This window comes from Triturus cristatus, chromosome 1_2 (assembly GCF_964204655.1).
Source record: "Triturus cristatus chromosome 1_2, aTriCri1.1, whole genome shotgun sequence".
NCBI lineage: Eukaryota > Metazoa > Chordata > Amphibia > Caudata > Salamandridae > Triturus > Triturus cristatus.
The window spans coordinates 1,080,976,980-1,080,997,485 of NC_140580.1; the positions used below are offsets into that span (position 1 = coordinate 1,080,976,980).

General features: G+C 47.8%; 1 protein-coding gene across 7 annotated transcripts in view; it reads right to left on the reverse strand.

The window, feature by feature from the left end:
* Positions 1-20,506, reverse strand: part of GPSM1 (G protein signaling modulator 1) — a 982,732-nt gene that overhangs the window by 319,525 nt on the left and 642,701 nt on the right. For all 7 annotated transcript variants that reach the window (XR_014963238.1, XM_085613283.1, XM_085613273.1 and 4 more), the window contains one exon: positions 19,360-19,539. Coding sequence is in view for 6 of the 7 variants with exons in the window: in XM_085613283.1 (XP_085469409.1) it covers positions 19,360-19,539 (180 nt within the window). In the remaining variant the exon portion in view is untranslated. The remainder of the gene's footprint in view (positions 1-19,359; positions 19,540-20,506) is intronic.

Below are 20,506 nucleotides of genomic sequence, written 5' to 3' on the forward strand. Positions count from 1 at the left end.
ATGTTAGAAATTTTCCATGGTTGGCAAAAAGGCTACCTTCATTAAAAAAAAAAAAAAAAAAACAGGTTATACAGTGGTGCATGGTTCTGAGCCTGCCAGGCAGAGTCTCCACTTCCGGGCAGCTCACCTGCATTTTGTCCTTGTTGCAGCTCTCAACCATCTGCAGCGGGGTCTCTGCATGCTTCCTCTGGTCTTCCTAGGTGTCTTTGCTCAGACAGTGCTGATGCTGCAGAACCACCGAGAGCCTCAAGACTGATCCGAGCCTAGAAACCTGGCACACGACTCAAGTCCAATGGAGCCCAACAGTCCAGAAAGGTACAGATGAGTGGAGATTTTCTAAATGCTGGAGTGGGCCTCTGGCTGATGACATTTTGGCAGCATCCCACCGCGAGTCAGGTCGTTACCAGTGTTCATACACGTGGAGCCACTAGAAGCCAAGAGCTGGCTTGATCTGGACTCAATGAGTATTCCAAATCATAGCTGGGCAACAGAAAAACATCTCACTGTAAGGAGATTTCTTCCTGGTGCTAGACAGATTTGACTGGCTCTCTCCAAGTTGAGTTTTCTTGATGGGAAGGGCTGCGTATTACGCAATTCCTGAGAGCAAGTGGATCGCATGTGAGATTTTGCCCCAGGACCAAGTAACATAAAGTGATCTCTCTGAGGCCAGGAGTCGTCATGTCAACTTGAGCCACAAGAGAAGCCTACATAGGAGATGTTCTCTGTAGACAGGGGATTATTGCATTTGCTCACATACACATCAACCAAGTTGTCACACACCCAGTTCTACTGCACATGGGTACACTTTAACCCTTAGCCTCAGTACCCCACATCACTCGGGATGAAGGGACAGTGTCCCCAATATAGACCGGAAAAGGACTTTTTATGGGTGGGTCTTTGAACCTTGCCGTCAGTTTGAAGCCATGCTCCGCCTCCATACATTAACATAACAGTATCCGGACGGTAGTGGTATCACAGGGGGACGCCCCCTTCAACAATACTTGCAATGGTACTCTTGGCACCATTTGCTCCAGAGGAAATGGAGGGTAACTTCCCACCATCAAATACAAATTGGTGCAGTGGTGTCCAACAGCTGCCGCCTCTCGCCATTTTTATGCAGCATCTCCCTGGGTCAGGAAGGATAAAGGGGGCATGGCAGACCAGTGGGAGAGGCGGCCACTCCTTCAAGAAAGCCATCACGCCCCAGCCAATGCGGTCAATTCCAGCCTTTTTGTAGACTGCATGGATATGACGAGCACTTCCTTCCTCCTGCACATCCTTTCTCCTTCCCTCCCGCCCTTTCTTCCTTCCTTCTTCCCTCCCTTCTTTTGTTTTCTACAATGCTTGTCTATTGCACCCATAATCATAAAGTACTGCAGTTTTAATTGCAGGCCTCCATTTTTCTGATTTCAATACATTAAAATGTTCTATTTGCTAGACTTGTCGCTGGAATCCTACAGAATGCCTCGCTGGCATCTGGCAGCGCTGAGCAGCTTCTGAAGAAACTGTGGTACAAGCGGTCTGCACAAGCTGACACGCAAAAACACACACTTAAGGTTTCCTCCCAATAATTACCAAAATCAGGACCCTTTGCACTGGTCTGTATTCTGCGGAGAAGCATTTATACATGGGACTAAGTTCCTATTGTTGGCTCAGAAGACAGTGGTTCTGACTGGCAGACAGATTCAAGGAACTTGTGAAGTGGTCTACTGAAAGGATCTCATGTACATCCTTACCCTGGGACCCCAACCGGAAGACGAGCCGGAGGGACACCCACAGGAAAAGATTCCTGCTTGAAGAAGCAGTGAAGGAACACAGCGAACTGGAGAGGGTTGTAGTACCAGCCCCGTGTGCCAAAGTACACAGAGACAAGCAGGATGCAGGAGTTGTGTGTACAAGCTTCTCTTGCTGGTTGCAGGCCCAGGGGTTACCTTCTTAAGCTCGAATCGTTAGAGCCTGCGGTGTAGAGATCGTGTCATATGCAGATGACCCACAACTTTTGTTTTTCTTTGGCCCTGATTCTGAGAAAAGGTGAAGAGTAAATTCACAAACCGCATGTTGGAAGCTGCTGTCTGGACGAAGAACACCTGTCTCCAATTGAACAGCGACAAGACAGAGATCATGCCTTTTAGTAAGGCTTCCGGGATATGGTCAGTTGACCGGTGGCCCTCACATCTTGGTATGGCTCCTACACATACGCAAATCTGGAAATGAGGCTGGATCGATCTCTTTTCATGAAAGATCATGTCAGTTTCACCTGAAGCACATGTTTTGCTACCTTGAGGCTTCTAAAAAAGGCCCTGCCCTGGCTCCCCGATACAGCTAGGAAGACTCTGGTCCAGGCTCTTATCACCAGTCGCCTGGACTATGGGAACGCTCTGCTGAACTCGACAAAGGAAATCCTGCTGTCAAAACTGCAAGTGGTTCAGAATACCGCCTCGCGACTAATCTGCAACCTTTCTTCGCGCTCGCCTTCTTCTCCGCTCCTCAGAAAGCTTCATTGGCTGCCTATTGGGAAGCGTGTTATTTTTAAACTTTGTTTGACACACAAAACCCTCTTTAAGGCCCGGCAGCTTATCTGTCATCCCTATTAAATCCCTATCTCCCTTCTAGATGCTTGAGATGGTTGGACAAAGCGTTTTTGGTGATTCCTAGCATCCACACCTCAAGATACGGGGGCGGATCGTTCTCCTACACTTCCCCTTACTATTGGAACAAACTTCCTTTTGGCCTTCGCTCCTGCCCTAACTTCACTTCCTTCAAGAAGGGGCTTAAGACTTGGCTATTTTAGAAGGCCTCCTTTCCTCTTGTGCAGATCTGCGCCGAGATGCTCCTTTGGGAGCGATTCACGCGAGATACCAAGTGACCAAATAAATAAAATAAATATAAGGCTCCTAAATGAGTTTGCATCAAAAGCAGTTTCTGCGCACCGAGATTTAAAAAAATCACTGCATCTGCCCCAGAGATTAAACGAGCAGTAGTCCACTGCGGTCCAAGGGCCATGCATCCAACACAGGGGCCTAGCGGATAAAGCATCCAACACAGGGGCTTAGTGGATCATGCATCCAACACAGGGGCCTAGTGGACCATGCATCCAATACAGGGGCTTAGTGGATCATGCATCCAACACAGGAGCCTAGTGGACCATGCATCCAACACAGGAGCCTAGTGGACCATGCATCCAATACAGGGGCTTAGTGGACCATGCATCCAACAAAGGGGCTTAGTGGACCATGCATTCAACACAGGGGCCTAGTGGACCATGCATTCAACACAGGGGCCTAGCGGACCAAGCATCCAACAGAGGGGACTAGTGGACCATGCATCCAACACAGGAGCCTAGCGGACCATGCATCCAATACAGGGGCCTAGTGGACCATGCACCAAGCACAAGGGCCTAGTGGACCATGCATCCAACACAGGGGCCTAGCGGACCAAGCATCCAACAGAGGGGACTAGTGGACCATGCATCCAACACAGGAGCCTAGCGGACCATGCATCCAACACAGGGGCCCAGTGGCCCATGCATCCAGGACAGGGGCCTAGTGGACCCTGCACCCAGCACAGGGGCCTAGAGGACCATGCATCCAACAGAGGGGTCTTGTGGACCATGCATCCAATATACAGGCCTAGTCGACCATACATCCAACACAGGGGTCTAGTGAACCATGCATCCAACACAGGGGCCTAGTGGACCATGCATCCAGGACAGGGGCCTAGTGGACCCTGCACCCAGCACAGGGGCCTAGCGGACCATGCATCCAACAGAGGGGCCTAGTGGATCATGCATCCAATATGCGGGGCTAGTCGACCATACATCCAACACAGGGGTCTAGTGGACCATGCATCCACCAGAGGGGCCTAGTTGACCATGCATCCAACACAGGGGCCTAGTGAACCATGCATCCAACACAGAGGCCTATTGGACCATGCATCCAGGACAGGGGCCTAGTGGACCCTGCACCCAGCACAGGGGCCTAGCGGACCATGCATCCAACAGAGGGGCCTAGTGGATCATGCATCCAATATATGGGCCTAGTCGACCATGCATCCACCAGAGGGGCCTAGTGGACCATGCATCCAGGACAGGGGCCTAGTGGACCCTGCACCCAGCACAGGGGCCTAGCGGACCATGCATCCACCAGAGGGGCCTAGTGGACCATGCATCAAAAACATAGGCTTATGTCTATCCGCTTGTGGGGCCACAAGTTTGAATCCGAAGGGTCTACTTAGTCAGTCATCTTTCCAAGGTAACTAAAAACGATGCCTTCGAACTGGGTAACAACAAACGTCTCTTATCAAAGGTAATATACTGCTTTGGAAGCGACCCCAGTGTCAAACCTGTGCTATTGATAGCTTCTCCCAGGATACTCCCCCCTCCTTTCATGTAACTAATGCACCTATTTTATTTTTTTATTTTTGTCGCTGTTTTGGGGGATTGTGTGGTTTTACGGTATTTCCTGGCATTTCCTGGCATCTATGGTGGCGAATGGCCTCTTAAAGTTTTGCCATTCTTCTTTCTCACTAATGGAATTGTCTGTACTGGCCCAGCTCTCCATTGTCAGTCCCCAGAATACTTCTATTGATTTTTTATTCCATCAATAAAGAACAAAGCTGTGGGGGTGGGGACTGTTCTCTTTCACCTCCCGCAGAACCCCTTCCTCGTGAGCACCCTAGAGCCCCTAGGCATCCAGGCTTGCTGGGGTTTGTTTTTTTGGTCTTTAACCATAAACTTGACATACTTTTTCTCATGCTTCGACTTGAGGGGTCAAGTCAAGGTCGAACAACCCCCACATGATCAAATATTGATCAGGACAAGTCACTTCTTCCTCCTGGACCGCAGAGGATGGTCCGCGAATTTGGTGTCCTGGTCTCTCCGCCATGACTGAACTTTAAAATATAGAGGAATGCAGCCGGCCGAGGTCTCCTCCTCTTCACAAAATGGCCGCTGTTGCCATGGAACAGCATCTTTTTGATGTGGTGGAAGGATGCTTGAAGGCTCAGCCAATGAAAACATCAGGATGCTTTTTACATCTGTCAAAAAGTCAGAAACCTCTGCTACGTGTCCACGGATTTCATAAGAAGTCCTGCTCTTATTTCGGCGCGTTCTAACCTGGCAACTGGGGTTCAAATCCGTGGATACTCCACGTTTTAGAAAAGTTTGAGTTCATCAAAAAGGCAACCCCCAAAACACAACCTCACCCCAGCTCTCTCTGAATCCTGTACTTAACTAAGACATAATCCACTTTTTGTGTCCTAAATGCCACCCAAATGTCTCGATACTTGGCAGACTTAAAATCGATCGAGGAGGTAGAGCCTTTTAGGGCATAATTTATGAGTCTAAAGTTACCACCACTAACTTTACACCTGTTGATGCAGATCTCGACCAGTTGGTGGCGAGCTCACTGTGATAAATATAGGGAAATGCAACAACGTTTATTATTATTATTTTTAAATTAAACTATTTTAATGTCCAATATAAATGTGCAGTAACCTTACATATTTAGCATTAACATAGATCTAATAACATAGAATGCTACGGCACATTCGCTTAGCAATATATCTAGCCATCTAATTTAAATAGCAAACGTATTTATTGATGTCATTTTACATTAATTTCTATGGGGTGTCTTTTTTTACCCCCTGCCTCCATTGTTTTCTGTGGGAGTTGCGCTACCTGTGAGTGGCTGTGTGCTCAGCGATCTTTAGATGGTGACCTGCAGTTCCGGGGGTGCGAGAGATCAGGGGGTGCGAGAGATCAGCGCGTGCAGATCTAGGCTTCCCAGAAGAAGCCCAGATGCCTCCCTGATTCCTATCAGGCACCCGTAGCTCGTAGCACCCCTGCACCAGAGTCTAATGAGAGTCACAATTCTCATGTCCAACTTCACTTGAACTTTTCTTATACACTCTTGTAGATATGTGCTATTCTCTAATAGTTACTGTTTTCACATAAGTGTGTGTATTTTTATGTATATGTAATTCACCCATATTTGCCCTGGAAAGCGCTCTGATGCCCGCAAGGGCCTTGTTTGCGCTATACAAAACCGTCAAAATAAAATAAAATTAAAATAAATTTGACCGGTGGCGCAGCAGCTGCAGAAGGGTTCAGTCGCGCGGCCCTGCAAACGCCATCTCGTGCTTGCACGTGGCAGCTTTGGGCCTTCTTACAAGGGTAAACTGATGAGAATTAGTCAACTGCTTGGGCTGAAAGATGCTGAGGCGGCCTTGGTAAGGCAGCCACTGAAGGTGTCCTGCCTGTTGTGTGACAGTTTGGGGGGGGCGAATGCACCCACTGAAAAGAAAATGTGTGCACCCATCTGGCCAGTCTGGGGGTCATGGTGGGGCTGAATTGGTCTTTGATTCTTATGGGTTATGTTACTTTGAGTAACTCTATAGCGCTTTATGCCATGCTAATTTCAGCATGATGCTCGGACAGACAGGACAGAGGGTCAAGGAGAGAGAAAAGAAGGGACAAGGAAGAAGCAATGTCTTCACCAGAATGCTAGCAGCTTACTGAGCAGAGGGATGTACGTTTACATGACAGTCCCTGGGTAGTCAAGGGTTAAGTGCCTAATGAGCTGCTGTCATTGCAAAGCACCACAATGTCCATCTGTCCATCCTGTACCATGAAGTTGAGTAGGCATGTCAGTCAATCAATCAATCATGGAATTTGTATCGCGCGCTACTCACCCGGAAGGGTCTCAAGGCGCCTGGGGGAGGGGGTCTGCTACTGCTCGAACAGCCAGGTCTTGAGCTGTTTCCTGAAGGCCAGGTGGTCCTGGGTCAGCCGCAGGTGGACGGGCAGGGAGTTCCACGTTTTGGCTGCCAGGTAGGAGAAGGATCTTCCTCCGGCGGTGGCTCTCTGGATGCGAGGAACGGCGGCGAGGGCGAGGTTCGCGGATCGTAGCTGGCGGGTTGGGGTGTAGAAGGTCAGGCGGTCGTTGAGGTACCTTGGGCCCAGGTCGCGGAGGGATTTGTGTGCGTGGGTGAGGAGTCTGAACGTGATCCTCTTGTTGACAGGGAGCCAGTGCAGGTCTTTCAGGTGGTTCGAGATGTGGCTGCGTCGGGGGACGTCCAGGATGAGTCGGGCGGAGGCGTTCTGGATGCGCTGAAGTCTTTTCTGAAACTTGGCTGTGGTTCCGGCGTAGAGGGTGTTTCCGTAGTCGAGTCTGCTGGTGACGAGGGCCTGGGTGACCGTCTTCCTGGTTACGGTCGGGATCCATCGGAAGATCTTGCGGAGCATGCGGAGGGTGTGGAAGCATGATGAGGAGACGGCGTTGACTTGTCTGGTCATCGATAGGGAGGAGTCCAGGATGAAGCCCAAGTTGCGTGCGTGGTCCGTTGGTTTGGGTGCGGTGCCGAGGCCCGGGGGCCACCAGGAGTCATTCCATGCGGAGGGCGATGATCCGAGGATGAGCACTTCTGTCTTGTCCGTGTTCAATTTCAGGCGGCTGATGTTCATCCATTCGGCGACGTCTTTCATCCCTTCGTGTAGGCTGGCTTTGGCGGTGTCGGGGTCTCTGGTGAGGGAGAGGATCAGCTGGGTGTCATCGGCGTAGGAGAGGATGTTGAGGTTGTGTTGGCGTGCGATGGCCGCGAGGGGTTTCATGTAGACGTTGAAGAGGATGGGGCTGAGAGATGATCCTTGCGGGACGCCGCAGATGACTTCGGTGGCTTCCGAATAGAATGGAGGGAGGCGTACTCTCTGTGTTCTGCCGGCGAGGTATGAGGTGATCCATTCCAGAGCCTTCCCTTGGATGCCGGTGTCGTTGAGGCGTTGGACTAGGGTGCGGTGGCAGACAGTGTCAAATGCTGCGGAGAGGTCTAGGAGGATTAGTGCCGCTGTTTCACCGTTGTCGAGCAGGGCTCGGATGTCGTCGGTGGCCGCGATGAGGGCGGTCTCGGTGCTGTGGTTGGCTCGGAATCCGGACTGCGAAGGGTCAAGGGATCCGTTCGTCTCAAGCAAGGCGGCCAGTTGCTTGTTGACGACCTTCTCGATGACTTTGGCAGGGAAAGGAAGGAGCGAGATGGGGCGGAAGTTCTTGAGGTCGGTAGGGTCTGCTGTTGGTTTCTTCAGCAGTGCACTGAGCTCGGCATGCTTCCAGCTCTCTGGGAAGGTGGCTGTGTCGAAGGAGGCGTTGATGACGTCTCGGAGCTGGGGTGCGATGGTGGAGGCTGCTTTGTTGAAGACATGGTGGGGGCAAGGGTCGGTCGGAGATCCGGAGTGGATGGTGTTCATCATGCGGGTCGTGTCTTCGGGGGTCACCTTGGTCCATGTCTGGAGGGTGGTGGCGGGGTGCGTAGGTTCGACCGATGGGTGCGGGGGTGGAGCGCCAAAACTGTTGTGGATGTCGGCAATCTTTCGGTGGAAGTACGAGGCGAGGGAGTCGCAGAGGTCCTGAGAGGGAGTGATGTCGTTGTTGCCGGTGCTGGGGTTGGAGAACTCCTTGACGATGTTGAAGAGCTTCTTGCTGTCATGGGCGTTGTTGTCCAGTCTTTCCTTCAGAGATTTCTTCTTGGTGGTGCGGATGAGCTGGTGATGTCTGCGGGTGGCGAGTTTGAGGGCGGTCATATTGTCGGCGGTCTTGTCGAGGAGCCAGGCCTTCTCGAGGGTGCGGCAGGCCTTCTTTGAGCCCTTGAGTTCGTCGGTGAACCAGGGGGCCTTCTTGCTTCTGGGCTTGGTGAGCGGGTTCTTCAGTGGGGTGAGGTCGTCGGCGCAGGAGGTCAGCCACTGCGTGAGGTTGCGGGCTGCTGTGTTGGGGTCCGTTGTTCTGACAGGTAGGCTCTGGCTGAGGGAGGTGGCGAGCTGGTCGGCGGTGATCTTGCTCCAGTTTCTGTGGGGGATCTGCTTCGGGTGATGGTGGACCGTGTTCTTTTTGAAGCTGAAGTGGACGCAGCTGTGGTCGGTCCAGTGAAGTCCAGTGGAGTGGCTAAAGGTGATGTGCTTGCTGGACGAGAAGACGGGATCGAGCGTGTGGCCGGCGTAGTGGGTGGGGGTGTTGACCAGTTGCTTGAGACCGAGGTTGGGGAGGTTGTCCAGCTGGGCGGTGGTGTTGCGGTCGTTGTTGTTCTCCAGGTGGAAGTTAAGGTCCTCGAGGAGGATGTAGTCGGTGGAGGGGAGGGCGTGTGGGCTGATGAAGTCCGTGATGTCTTCGCAGAACTGTGTGCGCGGTCCCGGGGGTCTGTAGATGAGGGTGCCTCTGAGGGTGGTCTTGGGGTCGGTGTGGATCTGGAAGTGCAGGTGCTCGGCGGCGTTGAATGCGTCGATGGAGTCAGTCGAGATGCGAATGGTGTCTTTGTGTACTATGGCGATCCCTCCTCCGGTCTGGTTGACGCGGTCCTTCCTAACGATCTTGTCTACCTTACATTTCTGAGATATATTCAACAGGTGCAAACATTCTTCATTAGCAAGGTTGCCCTGCTTGCTTCAGGTCACAAAATGTGTTTCACTTAAGTGTGAGAGCTATGCCATTCTCCACTCACATCAGTGAGCGCTCATGTGTCCTAGCTGTGCCTTTCCTCAGTGACACACTCACTGATTCTTCCCTCTGGATGTCACAGTGGCATACCGATATCTCAAGGCACAGTTACCATAGAACACTGTATAGAGGCAGCACCTGACTCCATTCATTCAGACTCGGGTCTGGTAGCTTAGTAGACTAATGCATGCACTGCAAGGGCCCGTGTTCGACTTCATGGTCACAGGTTCAAAGCCCAGCAGGTCAACTCAGCCTTTCATCCTTCTGAGGTCAATAAAACGAGTACTATAGAGTATGGTAACAATAAACATCTCTTATTCAGCACCAACATACCCTTCTGGGTGAACATGCGCTTTACTAATACACGTTATCTTACGTTATGGTTTTCAAGTGCTATCAGCTTCCCAACTGAACATCACTGCCTTGATTGCCCCCCTACTTGAGTGCTCCCCAACACATCTTCCTGGTTACTACAGTCGCACCACATTGTGTCAATATCTCTTTACGCAGCTGGAGCATCTCTCTGATCTTCATATACACCAACGATCACTCCACATAGAGGCCACACCAAACAACACTTTCCCCCTCCAAGCAAGAATCGAAAAAGTGTAGTGCGCTCTATAATTGGAACATATAGACAATATATTTGTCTACCTTACATTTCTGAGATATATTCAACAGGTGCAAACATTCTTCATTAGCAAGGTTGCCCTGCTTGCTTCAGGTCACAAAATGTGTTTCACTTAAGTGTGAGAGCTATGCCATTCTCCACTCACATCGCTGCATGATTTTAACCCGGCCTAGGAACCCACGGAAGTAGTACTAGGGGACCGGAAGACTATTTTAATATTTTACAAAACTGTATCTCACAAAATAAAAATCAATCCCCTTCCCATCTGTGAAAGGTCAAGGGTTGAGCCCGTCTTTGCACAGTAGACGACTGGACGTGAACTCGAGGATGAAGTGTGCCACACAGTGGTGTGGGGTTGTGAATTCTAAATAAAAAACAAGCATTGGCATAGCCAATAGGTCTCGCTTTTGGGACCTTATAAGTGTTTAGCCATGCAACAGTTGCATAACTAAATACTTATAAGGTCCCAAAAGCGATACCTATTGGCTATGCCAATGCTTGTTTCTGTTTATTACTGCTCTGTAGTAATGGCAGCGCACGGGTGCCACCATTACTACATAGAAGTAATAAACAGGAGAAAAAAAACATCAAAGTGGCCACAGTGAAAGTGATCGCAATCGCGATCAAAGCGGCCGTGCGGCCGCGAAAGTAAGGCGTGTGCGCCCGCGCACATGCACTGTAGCTCTAGGCTACAGTGGTAGCACTTTTTTGAGCCCTCACAAAAAGTCTCCCAAGACCAGCGCATGCGCTGGGTCAGGCGAGACCTAACAAGGGCAGTTTCCTCGTTTGGACTGAAAAAAAAAGAAGAAAAAAAAAGGGAGCTGATGTACTTCAGAGGTACCTCTCTTATTTGTCTGAAACTATGATTAGTCACAGGAAGATGAGATGACCCTCCAAAAACATCCCACTCCCTCTTCTTTTTATATGGTACATTGGGCACGCGCCACCTTGTTTGGGCCTCGCACTTCCCCGCCCACAAGGACATGGGTCGTGCTTCCATCTACTTCTGCTGTTCTCTCACCTGGTCCTTGAGGCACATCATAAATAATGAGCAGCTGGCACTGGCCTTTTGGACAAAGGATACCCTCTCTGGATGGCAGAGTGCCACCCCAAGCGCGAATGAAGTGAGATGTCATTCCCTATTAGAAACAGTAGATGTATTTTATCTCAATATATTTTGTCAGGTTCTCACTCTTTTTTCTTAATATCTGATTTTTTGTCCCTGCCTGTCTCTTCTTCTTATTATTATCCTTTTCTTTTCCTAAATCTTTCTTCCGTATTTTCTAATACTCTTTACTTTTGTGTCTATGTTTTTGTTTTGGCTCGGTTTCTGTCTTTCTTCCGCTCCCATTTTCTCCTCCTTACCCTCTTCCTCTCTCCTCCTTTCTTTTCTCTTTCACCATCTCACGCAAAACGTTAGGGGGAATCCCACTCCGATGAGTGCGCACAGCAGTCATTCAGGGTACTGCTCCCTGGGAATTCTGTCTTTACTTCTCTCCATCTTTCTTTCAGCCTTTTTCCTTCTTTCTTTCCTTCTTTATGTTTTCCACCCTTTCATTTATCCTTCATTCTCATAACCCTTCTTTCATCCATCCTTCCTTCTCTCATCCCTTTTTCTGTCTTTTTTCTTCCTTTCTTTTTCTTCATACATCCATCCCCAGTTCTTCCTTCGCTCTGTCCATCCATTCAAACATCCATCCATATTTACTTCTTTAAATGAAATAACTGATGCTTCTCTTCATCCATTCATCCTTCCCTGCATCCATCCACTGTTCTCTCCATCCACCCAGTGTTCTCTCAGTCCAACCATCATCCATCCTTCTCAGCATCCATCCACTGTTCTCGCCATCCACCCAGTTTTCTCTCAGTCCAACCATAATCTACCATTCTCTGCATCCATCCACTGTTCTCGCCATCCACCCAGTTTTCTCTCAGTCCAACCATCATCTACCATTCTCTGCATCCATCCACTGTTCTCGCCATCCACCCAGTTTTCTCTCAGTCCAACCATCATCCATCCTTCTCTCCATCCATCCACTGTTCTCGCCATTCACCCAGTTTTCTCTCAGTCCAACCATCATCTACCATTCTCCGCATCCATCCACTGTTATCGCCATCCACCCAGTTTTCTCTCAGTCCAACCATCATCTACCATTCTCTGCATCCATCCCCAGTTCTTCCTTCGCTCTGTCCATCCATTCAAACATCCATCCATATTTACTTCTTTAAATGAATTAACTGATGCTTCTCTTCATCCATTCATCCTTCCCTGCATCCATCCACTGTTCTCTCCATCCACCCAGTGTTCTCTCAGTCCAACCATCATCCATCCTTCTCAGCATCCATCCACTGTTCTCGCCATCCACCCAGTTTTCTCTCAGTCCAACCATAATCTACCATTCTCTGCATCCATCCACTGTTCTCGCCATCCACCCAGTTTTCTCTCAGTCCAACCATCATCTACCATTCTCTGCATCCATCCACTGTTCTCGCCATCCACCCAGTTTTCTCTCAGTCCAACCATCATCTACCATTCTCTGCATCCATCCACTGTTCTCGCCATCCAACCAGTTTTCTCTCAGTCCAACCATCATCCACCATTCTCTGCATCCATCCACTGTTCACTCCATCCACCCGGTTTTCTCTCTGTCCAGCCATCATCCATCCTCCTCTCCATCCATCCACTGTTCTCTCCATCCACCCAGTTTTCTCTCAGTCCAAACATCACCCACCCGTCTCTGCATCCATCCACTGTTCTCTCCATCCACCCAGTTTTCTCTCAGTCCATCCATCACCCACCTGTCTCTGCATCCGTCCAATGTTCTCTCCATCCACCCAGTTTACTGTTAGTCCAACCATCACCCACCCGTCTCTGCATCCATCCACTGTTTACTCTATCCACCCAGTTTTCTGTTAGTCCAACCATCATCAATCCTTCTCGCCATCCATCCACTGTTCTCGTCATCCACCCAGTGTTCTGTCAGTCCAGCCATCATCCACCCTTATCTGCATTCATCCACTGTTCTCTTCTTCCACCCAGCTTTCTGTCAGTCCAGCCATCATCCACCCTTATCTGCATTCATCCACTGTTCTCTCCTTCCACCCAGTTTTCTCTCAGACCAGCCATCATCCACCCTTATCTGCATTCCTCCACTGTTCTGTCCTTCCACCCAGTTTTCTCTCAGGCCAGCTATCAGCCATCCTTCTCTGCATCCATCCACTGCTCTCTCCATCCACCCATTTTTCTCTCAGTCCAACCATCACACATCCTTCTCTGCATCCATCCAGTGCTCTCTCCATCCACCCAGTTTTCTCTCCGTCCAACCATCACCCATCCTTCTCTGCATCCATCCACTGCTCTCTCCATCCACCAATTTTCTCTCAGTCCTACCATCATCCATCCTTCTCTCCATCCATCCGCTGTTCTCTCCATCCTCTCAGTTTTCTCTCAGTGCAACCATCATCCATCCATCTCTGCATCCATCCACTGTTCTCTCCATCCATCAATCCATCCACTCTTCTCTCCATCCACCCAGTTTTCTCCCAGTCCAACCATCATCCACCCGCCTCTACCTTCATCCAACTTGCCATGTGTTGCAATAACGTTAAAAGAATATTTATCAAGACACCTTGTCAGCAGAAAGATCTACCCAAATGAATGACTGAGGGTGGGGTGTGGGTTAATGCGCTTGCTCCAGAGAGCTGAGTGCACTGTGTGTGTTACACATGTCAGAAGGATGACTCATCCTTGTAGGCTAAAAAAATGAGCGCCACCGAGTGAAGCCATAGTCAAATCTGTTATCACAGCACATAAGAAGCAGCATGGTGACATAATGCTATTTATATACCCAGCTATTATAATTATTTTTAATAAGGAAAGAGACCACGTGTTTCTCGAAATATTACAGTCTGCAGAGGAAAGAACGAGAATTTGATATTTCAAAACGCTCTTTGAAAATCTTATCTTCCACCATGATCTATTCAGACACTGCGAATGCCCTCCTCTGGCAGTGCCTTCTTAAGGACTCTTGGGGGTCGGACAGGACATTTTTGGGGCCCCTGTTTGCAACAACTTTGAATTTATTACCGATTTTCTGCTAACCACAAACAAACTTTCAGGAATGAGTGTCAATCAAAAACAGTTGAAATATGTTCTGCTCGCGTAAGGATGAAAAAACATACCGTTCGTATTGCCAAAAAGTTAAATCCCCCTTAAAAACCTTACAATGACCCTGGGAAGGAGAGAAAGGTGTAGAGGCAGGCAGAGATAAGAGAGATTTGCCTACAGAAATAAATAGAGGTACGATTGATGGGGCCCCTTGGAAGGTGGGGGCCCTGGGCAACTTATCACTTTGCCCATGCCTTAAAAACTCTCTGTCCTCAGAACCTCATTATTAGCTAGCCGGAGTGGTAAACCTGAAGATACCGCTCCCACTGACTCTGAATGAGCCTGTGTCCCCGCACCCAACACTGCCAGATGCAGGAAGGGGGACATGATGATTTTTCTGGGCAAATTTTACACCTGGTAAAACCATCCGCAGGTCCACTGACATATCCGCCTGCTCATAAAAGGTGAAAACTGTCTGTAGTAAAGCCATGGGACTCATGAATCTGCATGGAGGAAAGGGCCTGGCGGTCCCGGGTCTGCACGTTATTTTTCACGATGGAGACATTAACTTGTATGGCCCGGGATCAGGGTGGGAGGGTTCATCTCCAATCATTAATATCAGATCTGTAGTAAATCCCATGAATTAGGGGCATTTCACAATGGGACTCCTACTGGTAAAGACCAGCCTATCGACCTCAAAATTAGCATTTGAAAACAACGCCTGAAAACAACACAGCAAGCATAAGAGACGCTTTTAATGTAGAAGGGGAAGCAGGAAGGTGCATTGTATCGATGAAAAGTATTATCTGACCAAAATAATAATTATTGAACAACTTAAGAGGAGAAAGAGTAGGTCTGTGTCTAGATATATAAGGAATAAAGCACCCCCTGCTGATTATTATAAGAATAATTGCAAGTCACCAAGGAGTTCCAGAACTACATAGAGGAACGCAGCCGAAGGCTGAGGTCCTTTGTAAGGGGGTTGGATCTCCGAGGTGCCAGGGGATACTTTCTACCCTATAATACATGCTTACACATCGCCTTTCCCACGAACCACTTAAAACCTTGATGCGTAGCTCTTTCACATGAAAGAGCAAAGATGATTCAAACATGAAGAATAAAAATAAAACCTTGAGTGCAAAAGTAAACGCATCAAAAACCTGTTAGTTATTTGTTGCAAACAGATCTCAGAAACAGTCCAACAGAAGTCAGTTTAAAAGAAAAAAAGCTGCACTAGCTTGGAATGTGTAGAACGATTCTAGCTTTTCTCTAACTATTTAACAAGTGCAAAAAATAAACATGTTCTCTCTGCGTGTCATTGTAAGCTAAAAAATAGAGCAGAAAACTGAAAAGCAACTGGGCTTCAATTATGCTCAGTGGCCTGACTTGCCTTTCACCTCCGCTGCTGGCTCTGGCAATAGGCATTGTGACATCAGAACTCGACTACTAGAACTTATAATCAGTGGCAGCTCCTCCGTTAAGGCGGAGGAGCGTTGCCCCACTGCTATTTCAGCAGTGCAAACAATACAAATAAAATGATAATAACAGGACGATATTATCATTTTATTTTTCCATGCAGGACTCGGAGACAGGTTGGGGCACAGCTGGGCTCTGTGACCAGAGCAGAGCGAGGAGTGGTTAGCACTTTAAGTGCGCATGATGGTTTGGCCGCCCCTCTGGGGCAGGCCAAACGGTCATGCGCACTTAGCATGCTCTTCACGGGGCTGTGTTGCACATGCAGCGTCGTGATTGGCTGGGAGAATACGGGAGCCTGGGTGCTTCCGGTGTTTTCCAGCAGAGGAAGAGGATGGAGGAGAGGCAGCGAGGAAGCGAATGTGAAGGTAAGTTTCTTTTTTTTAATCTATTACCACCACCCCCGTTCTGAGGCAGCCACCACTGCTTATAATAGTAAAGTTCTGACGTGTTTTCTTTATAATTGGTGACTGGGTGCGTCACAAGTCACCAATTATATAAGGGATAAAATACCCTCTGCAGTATATTATAAGGATATGGCAAGTCACCGAGGAGTTCCATAACCATATAGTGGAAGCATAAAAATAAAACCTCTAGTGCAAAATTAAACACATCAAAAACCTGTTAGATATTTGCCGCAAACATTTATTAGAAACAGTTCGATACAAGGCACATTAAAAAACAAAAAGCTGCAGTAGCTTGGAACATGTAGAAACATGCAGAACAATTATAGGTTTTCTCTAACTAAGGAGTGTAAAAAATAAACATATTCTCTCTGTTTGTCCTTGTAAAGCAGAAGAAGGAAAAGTAACGCTCGTTTGTTGCTTTAAACAGCTGCTTTAATTATGCTCTGTGACTTGACTTTCACTTCGTCTGCGGGCAGCGGGCATTGCGACAGCAGACCTCCACTGTAATAACCTTATAATAGACGAGTTCTGACGTTCTCTATTAATTGGTGACTCACAAGCCGATTTTAAAGAGATTAGCGAAGGGATTACAGAATGCTATGCATTGAAGACAGATATATTTGATTGAAGAGTTCTGAAAGGGTGAAAGAAATTACAATTCTGTCAACTAAGTTTTGCAAAGTGATAAACTTTATGGCTTTAAAAGGTCTGAAGTTTATCACCATACTTCATCCTCATTAGCGCTTAGATGCCTCTTTGGTTTTATACGCTTTATTAATTCCAAATTCAAATCCAAATGGTAGAGATGGAAATTGAAAGAAAAGATGCAAATGCTCCACATTTCAGAGATCTCAAGATGTTCATTGCCAGTTGTTGGATGCTCAGCACTTTTCCCTCATATCAGTTCACATTTAAATCTTATTTTGCCATTAAAAAGCCGGGACTACAAACCCCATCAGGCAACGTGATGTTTGCCACAGATCCAGGACTACTTGTCCACATCGCATGTGCTATGGAGCAATTTGACTTTATCAAGAGCCCTCTCTAGAGAAAAAGGCGCATAGTCGCAGGCACGCTATTTAACATTAAAGCGAAATCAGCTATTATCTACGATACACGTGCTGTGCAAGTAGCAAAGCAACGCGTTGTGATAGAAGCACTTGACAGTGGTACATTAAAAAACAGAGTATTCTCAAAGAGGCTCTAAAACAGGCTAGTCCAGAGGAGGTCCATGACCTCAAGCTGCAAGACACAATTTCAGGATAACAGTCAACTATGTAAATTATGTCCTTTTCGATTCATTCTACGAAAATGTATCTCAAGTGCCTATGCTGAAATGTCCTCATCTAGAGCACATTTTAACCAAAGGGCAGCTAACAAAAAATTTAGGAAATGCCATGAATTCAAACAGCATGGAAATTCATGACCAGGGACAAATCGAATTGAGAAATAGAATAAGGGGCTGATTAAGAGTACGGCCGCGGTGACGGAACGACCACTGCCACACTGCGGGCCTGCCTGCAGTATTACGAGTGTGGCGGTCAGACCATCACGAGACCGCCGGCTCTGCCGGGATCAAGGATCCCGTTGCAAATGTCACAAATATTCTGGCGGTGTTGCTGCTGGCAAGCATATTGTGTATTGCTTTTTTACTGCCCTTTTCATTACAGTGAGCCCGCCATGAAAAGGGTGGCGGAAAGGCAACTGAGAGGCTACTTGCAAATTTGTGCCTGGGGGTGCATGCATGAGGGCACATGTTGTGCCCCCATGTCATTTCATGCCAGGTCCTGCACTGTGTGGCATGCATGCCACACCATGCAGGATCGCGCTGCAGGCGCTGTCAGGGCGGCGGGCTGCATGATACGCTCTCCTATGAGCCTAAGTGCCCACTGACTTGAAACTGCTGCAGGACTTCCCGTCTGACCCACATTACACTTGTAATCTGGCTGTGGGCACACCACGGCTGTGAAGGTCCTCCAGCAGGTGGCGCGGTGGCAGTGCCGCCAGTCATAATAAGGCCCATACTCTTTTAGATTGATTTTATGTTAACTATCATTTAAAACGAGTTCAAATACCTATGGATTCAAAAACAGAGCCCTTCCAGGACTACTAATAGCAAACAATTAAATAAAGTAACCCTCAAAACGAAAATACTGCCAAAAACTGAAGTTTGTAGTCAAGCTTTAAGAAACCTACTGATTGTGGACAGAATGAATTCAACGTAAAGCTTTAGTTTCCGTATTTTACAATACATTACAAGCCACCTTTGAGGGGTGTCCAACGTACGGCCAGTCCATGCCAGGTTTTGGGGATAACCATAAACTATTGGAAGTAGTTATATTTAGATCCCTTATCTGTAAATGTATCTTAGGTGAATATCTTGAACATGTATTATGCACACAACCCTCCTGGGCCTATGATGGACACTAAAAGTTTTCCTACAGTCATTTCTACAAACAAATCAACTTTGGATGCCCAGATGATAATGACACAATCACACTCCTCCCCTTTATATGCTTCATGACCTCATACATGGAAACTTGTACAAGTAACAGGAACTTCACCAGGTGAAATTCAGGTGCAAATAAATACAGCAAACATGGCAACAAAGAATTTTAAATTAAAAATGTAGTAGAAGGACATTTGCAAAAACCGAATACAAAGTTCTTGACTTGACTGGCTTTGGAGATATTTGTACCGCCGGTTAACTGTTTACCAAAAGCAGTGGTTTAATGATGGATTGAGGCCCTTGAGAAGGGGTATCACATCTTTGGGTGAAAGTTTAGCTCGATCAGCGAAATCTTGCATAATTCACGTGTTTGACAAATTTCCAAAAAATTGCAAAATGACATGGCTTTGAAAACATATGTAATTTTCTTGCATGGATCACTGATTCAAGCAGAAAACACTTGTGGAGACAGTGAAATCACACCAGGAAGATATTTTACCCTCAATACCCAGATTATATGTTTTCTGGCGTTTGAATAGGAGCCGTGCCCTCGCGGTCAATTTTCACGTAAGATACTGGCAAGTGAGTTTTTGTAATTATACATTTTCATGAAAATGTGTGATCTCGCAAGTCCTTAATCTATATGAAAGATGCTCAAAGAAGCGAAAACAAATTATATTTTACAAAGCCTGAAGTACTTTTAATATAGGAAAATGCTTCCAAATGCTGCCTCACATGATCAAATCAAAAGAGGAAAGAGCAAGTAATCTCTGCACTATCACCGTAAACATAATTAAAAAAATCAGCCCTACCGAATGCGTCACTTGAACCCTGACATCATCGGAATCCAGCGCGGAGTCCACTGAATCCCGTGGCCTTCTCTCGGAATTTACATGGCCAGCTTTGTTTTTCTTGCCTTTCAAAGGTATGGACATGAAGTCTTTCCCTGTCATCTTGAGATCACCCATGTGGTGACTGTCACCGTTCTTCTCCTGTAGAAGAAAAAAGTTGATCAATTTTAAGGAGGTCGCCTGATGTTGGCCAATCTATCTGTGTCATGTTTGAAGTACAGTCACTCAATGGCAGCAAGAGGCTCAATGAGTCAAACACTCGCTGCTGACATCTGCGGGTGACGAATTTCATTTGAACCTCGGCAAAGCCTTAGAACCTTCTGAGATACGTAAATCCAATATCATTAAACTGGCGCATAGACACACATTCATTACTCTATTTTCTTTAGACACTGTCACCAGGGACTGTCAAAGTATGTGGCCAAGAATTTTCATATTCTTAAATAGCCATCACTTTGAAAACTTGCTCTGTGCAAAAATAAATGTATTGATTGTTGTGCAGCATCCTTGCCTAGGACCGCCTTTTACATTTAAAACCTCGTCGACATTGGTCTCCAGCAATAGCGGCTGCTGACCAGGGTGGTGGGGCGGGGAGAGAACGAAAAAAGTAAAAAAATAACATTTTCTCCGACGGCCCACCGCCGCTTCTCCTCCATCCTCTTCTTCCTGTCTCTGTCCCGCAGCAGGAAGCAGGAGGAAGCACCCTTTCTTCCAGGCCATCCTGAGCCAATTACAACGCTGCAATGCAGCGTTGTGGTTGGTCTGAGAGTCGTGGATCAGCGCTCAGACGGGGAATGGGTGCCTGTGCATGTTCCTCACCAGGCTGTGTAATGCAGTCTGGAGGGGACATGCAAAGTGCGCATGACTGTGTGGCCGGCCCAAGAGGGCCAACCAAGCAGTCCTGCGCACTTAAGGAGTGCAAGCCACTCCACTCCCTGCTCTGGCCAGCCGCACCCTTCCCCGAGAGTCAGTGACAACGAAAATGATAATAACTATACTTTTGAGTCGTGGGGTGACGCTCCTCCGCCTTAGCGGACGAGCCACCACAGGTCAATGACCTTAAGTTGGGAAGATTAAGCGAGCTATTGCCCAGAGTCACATGGTGCTG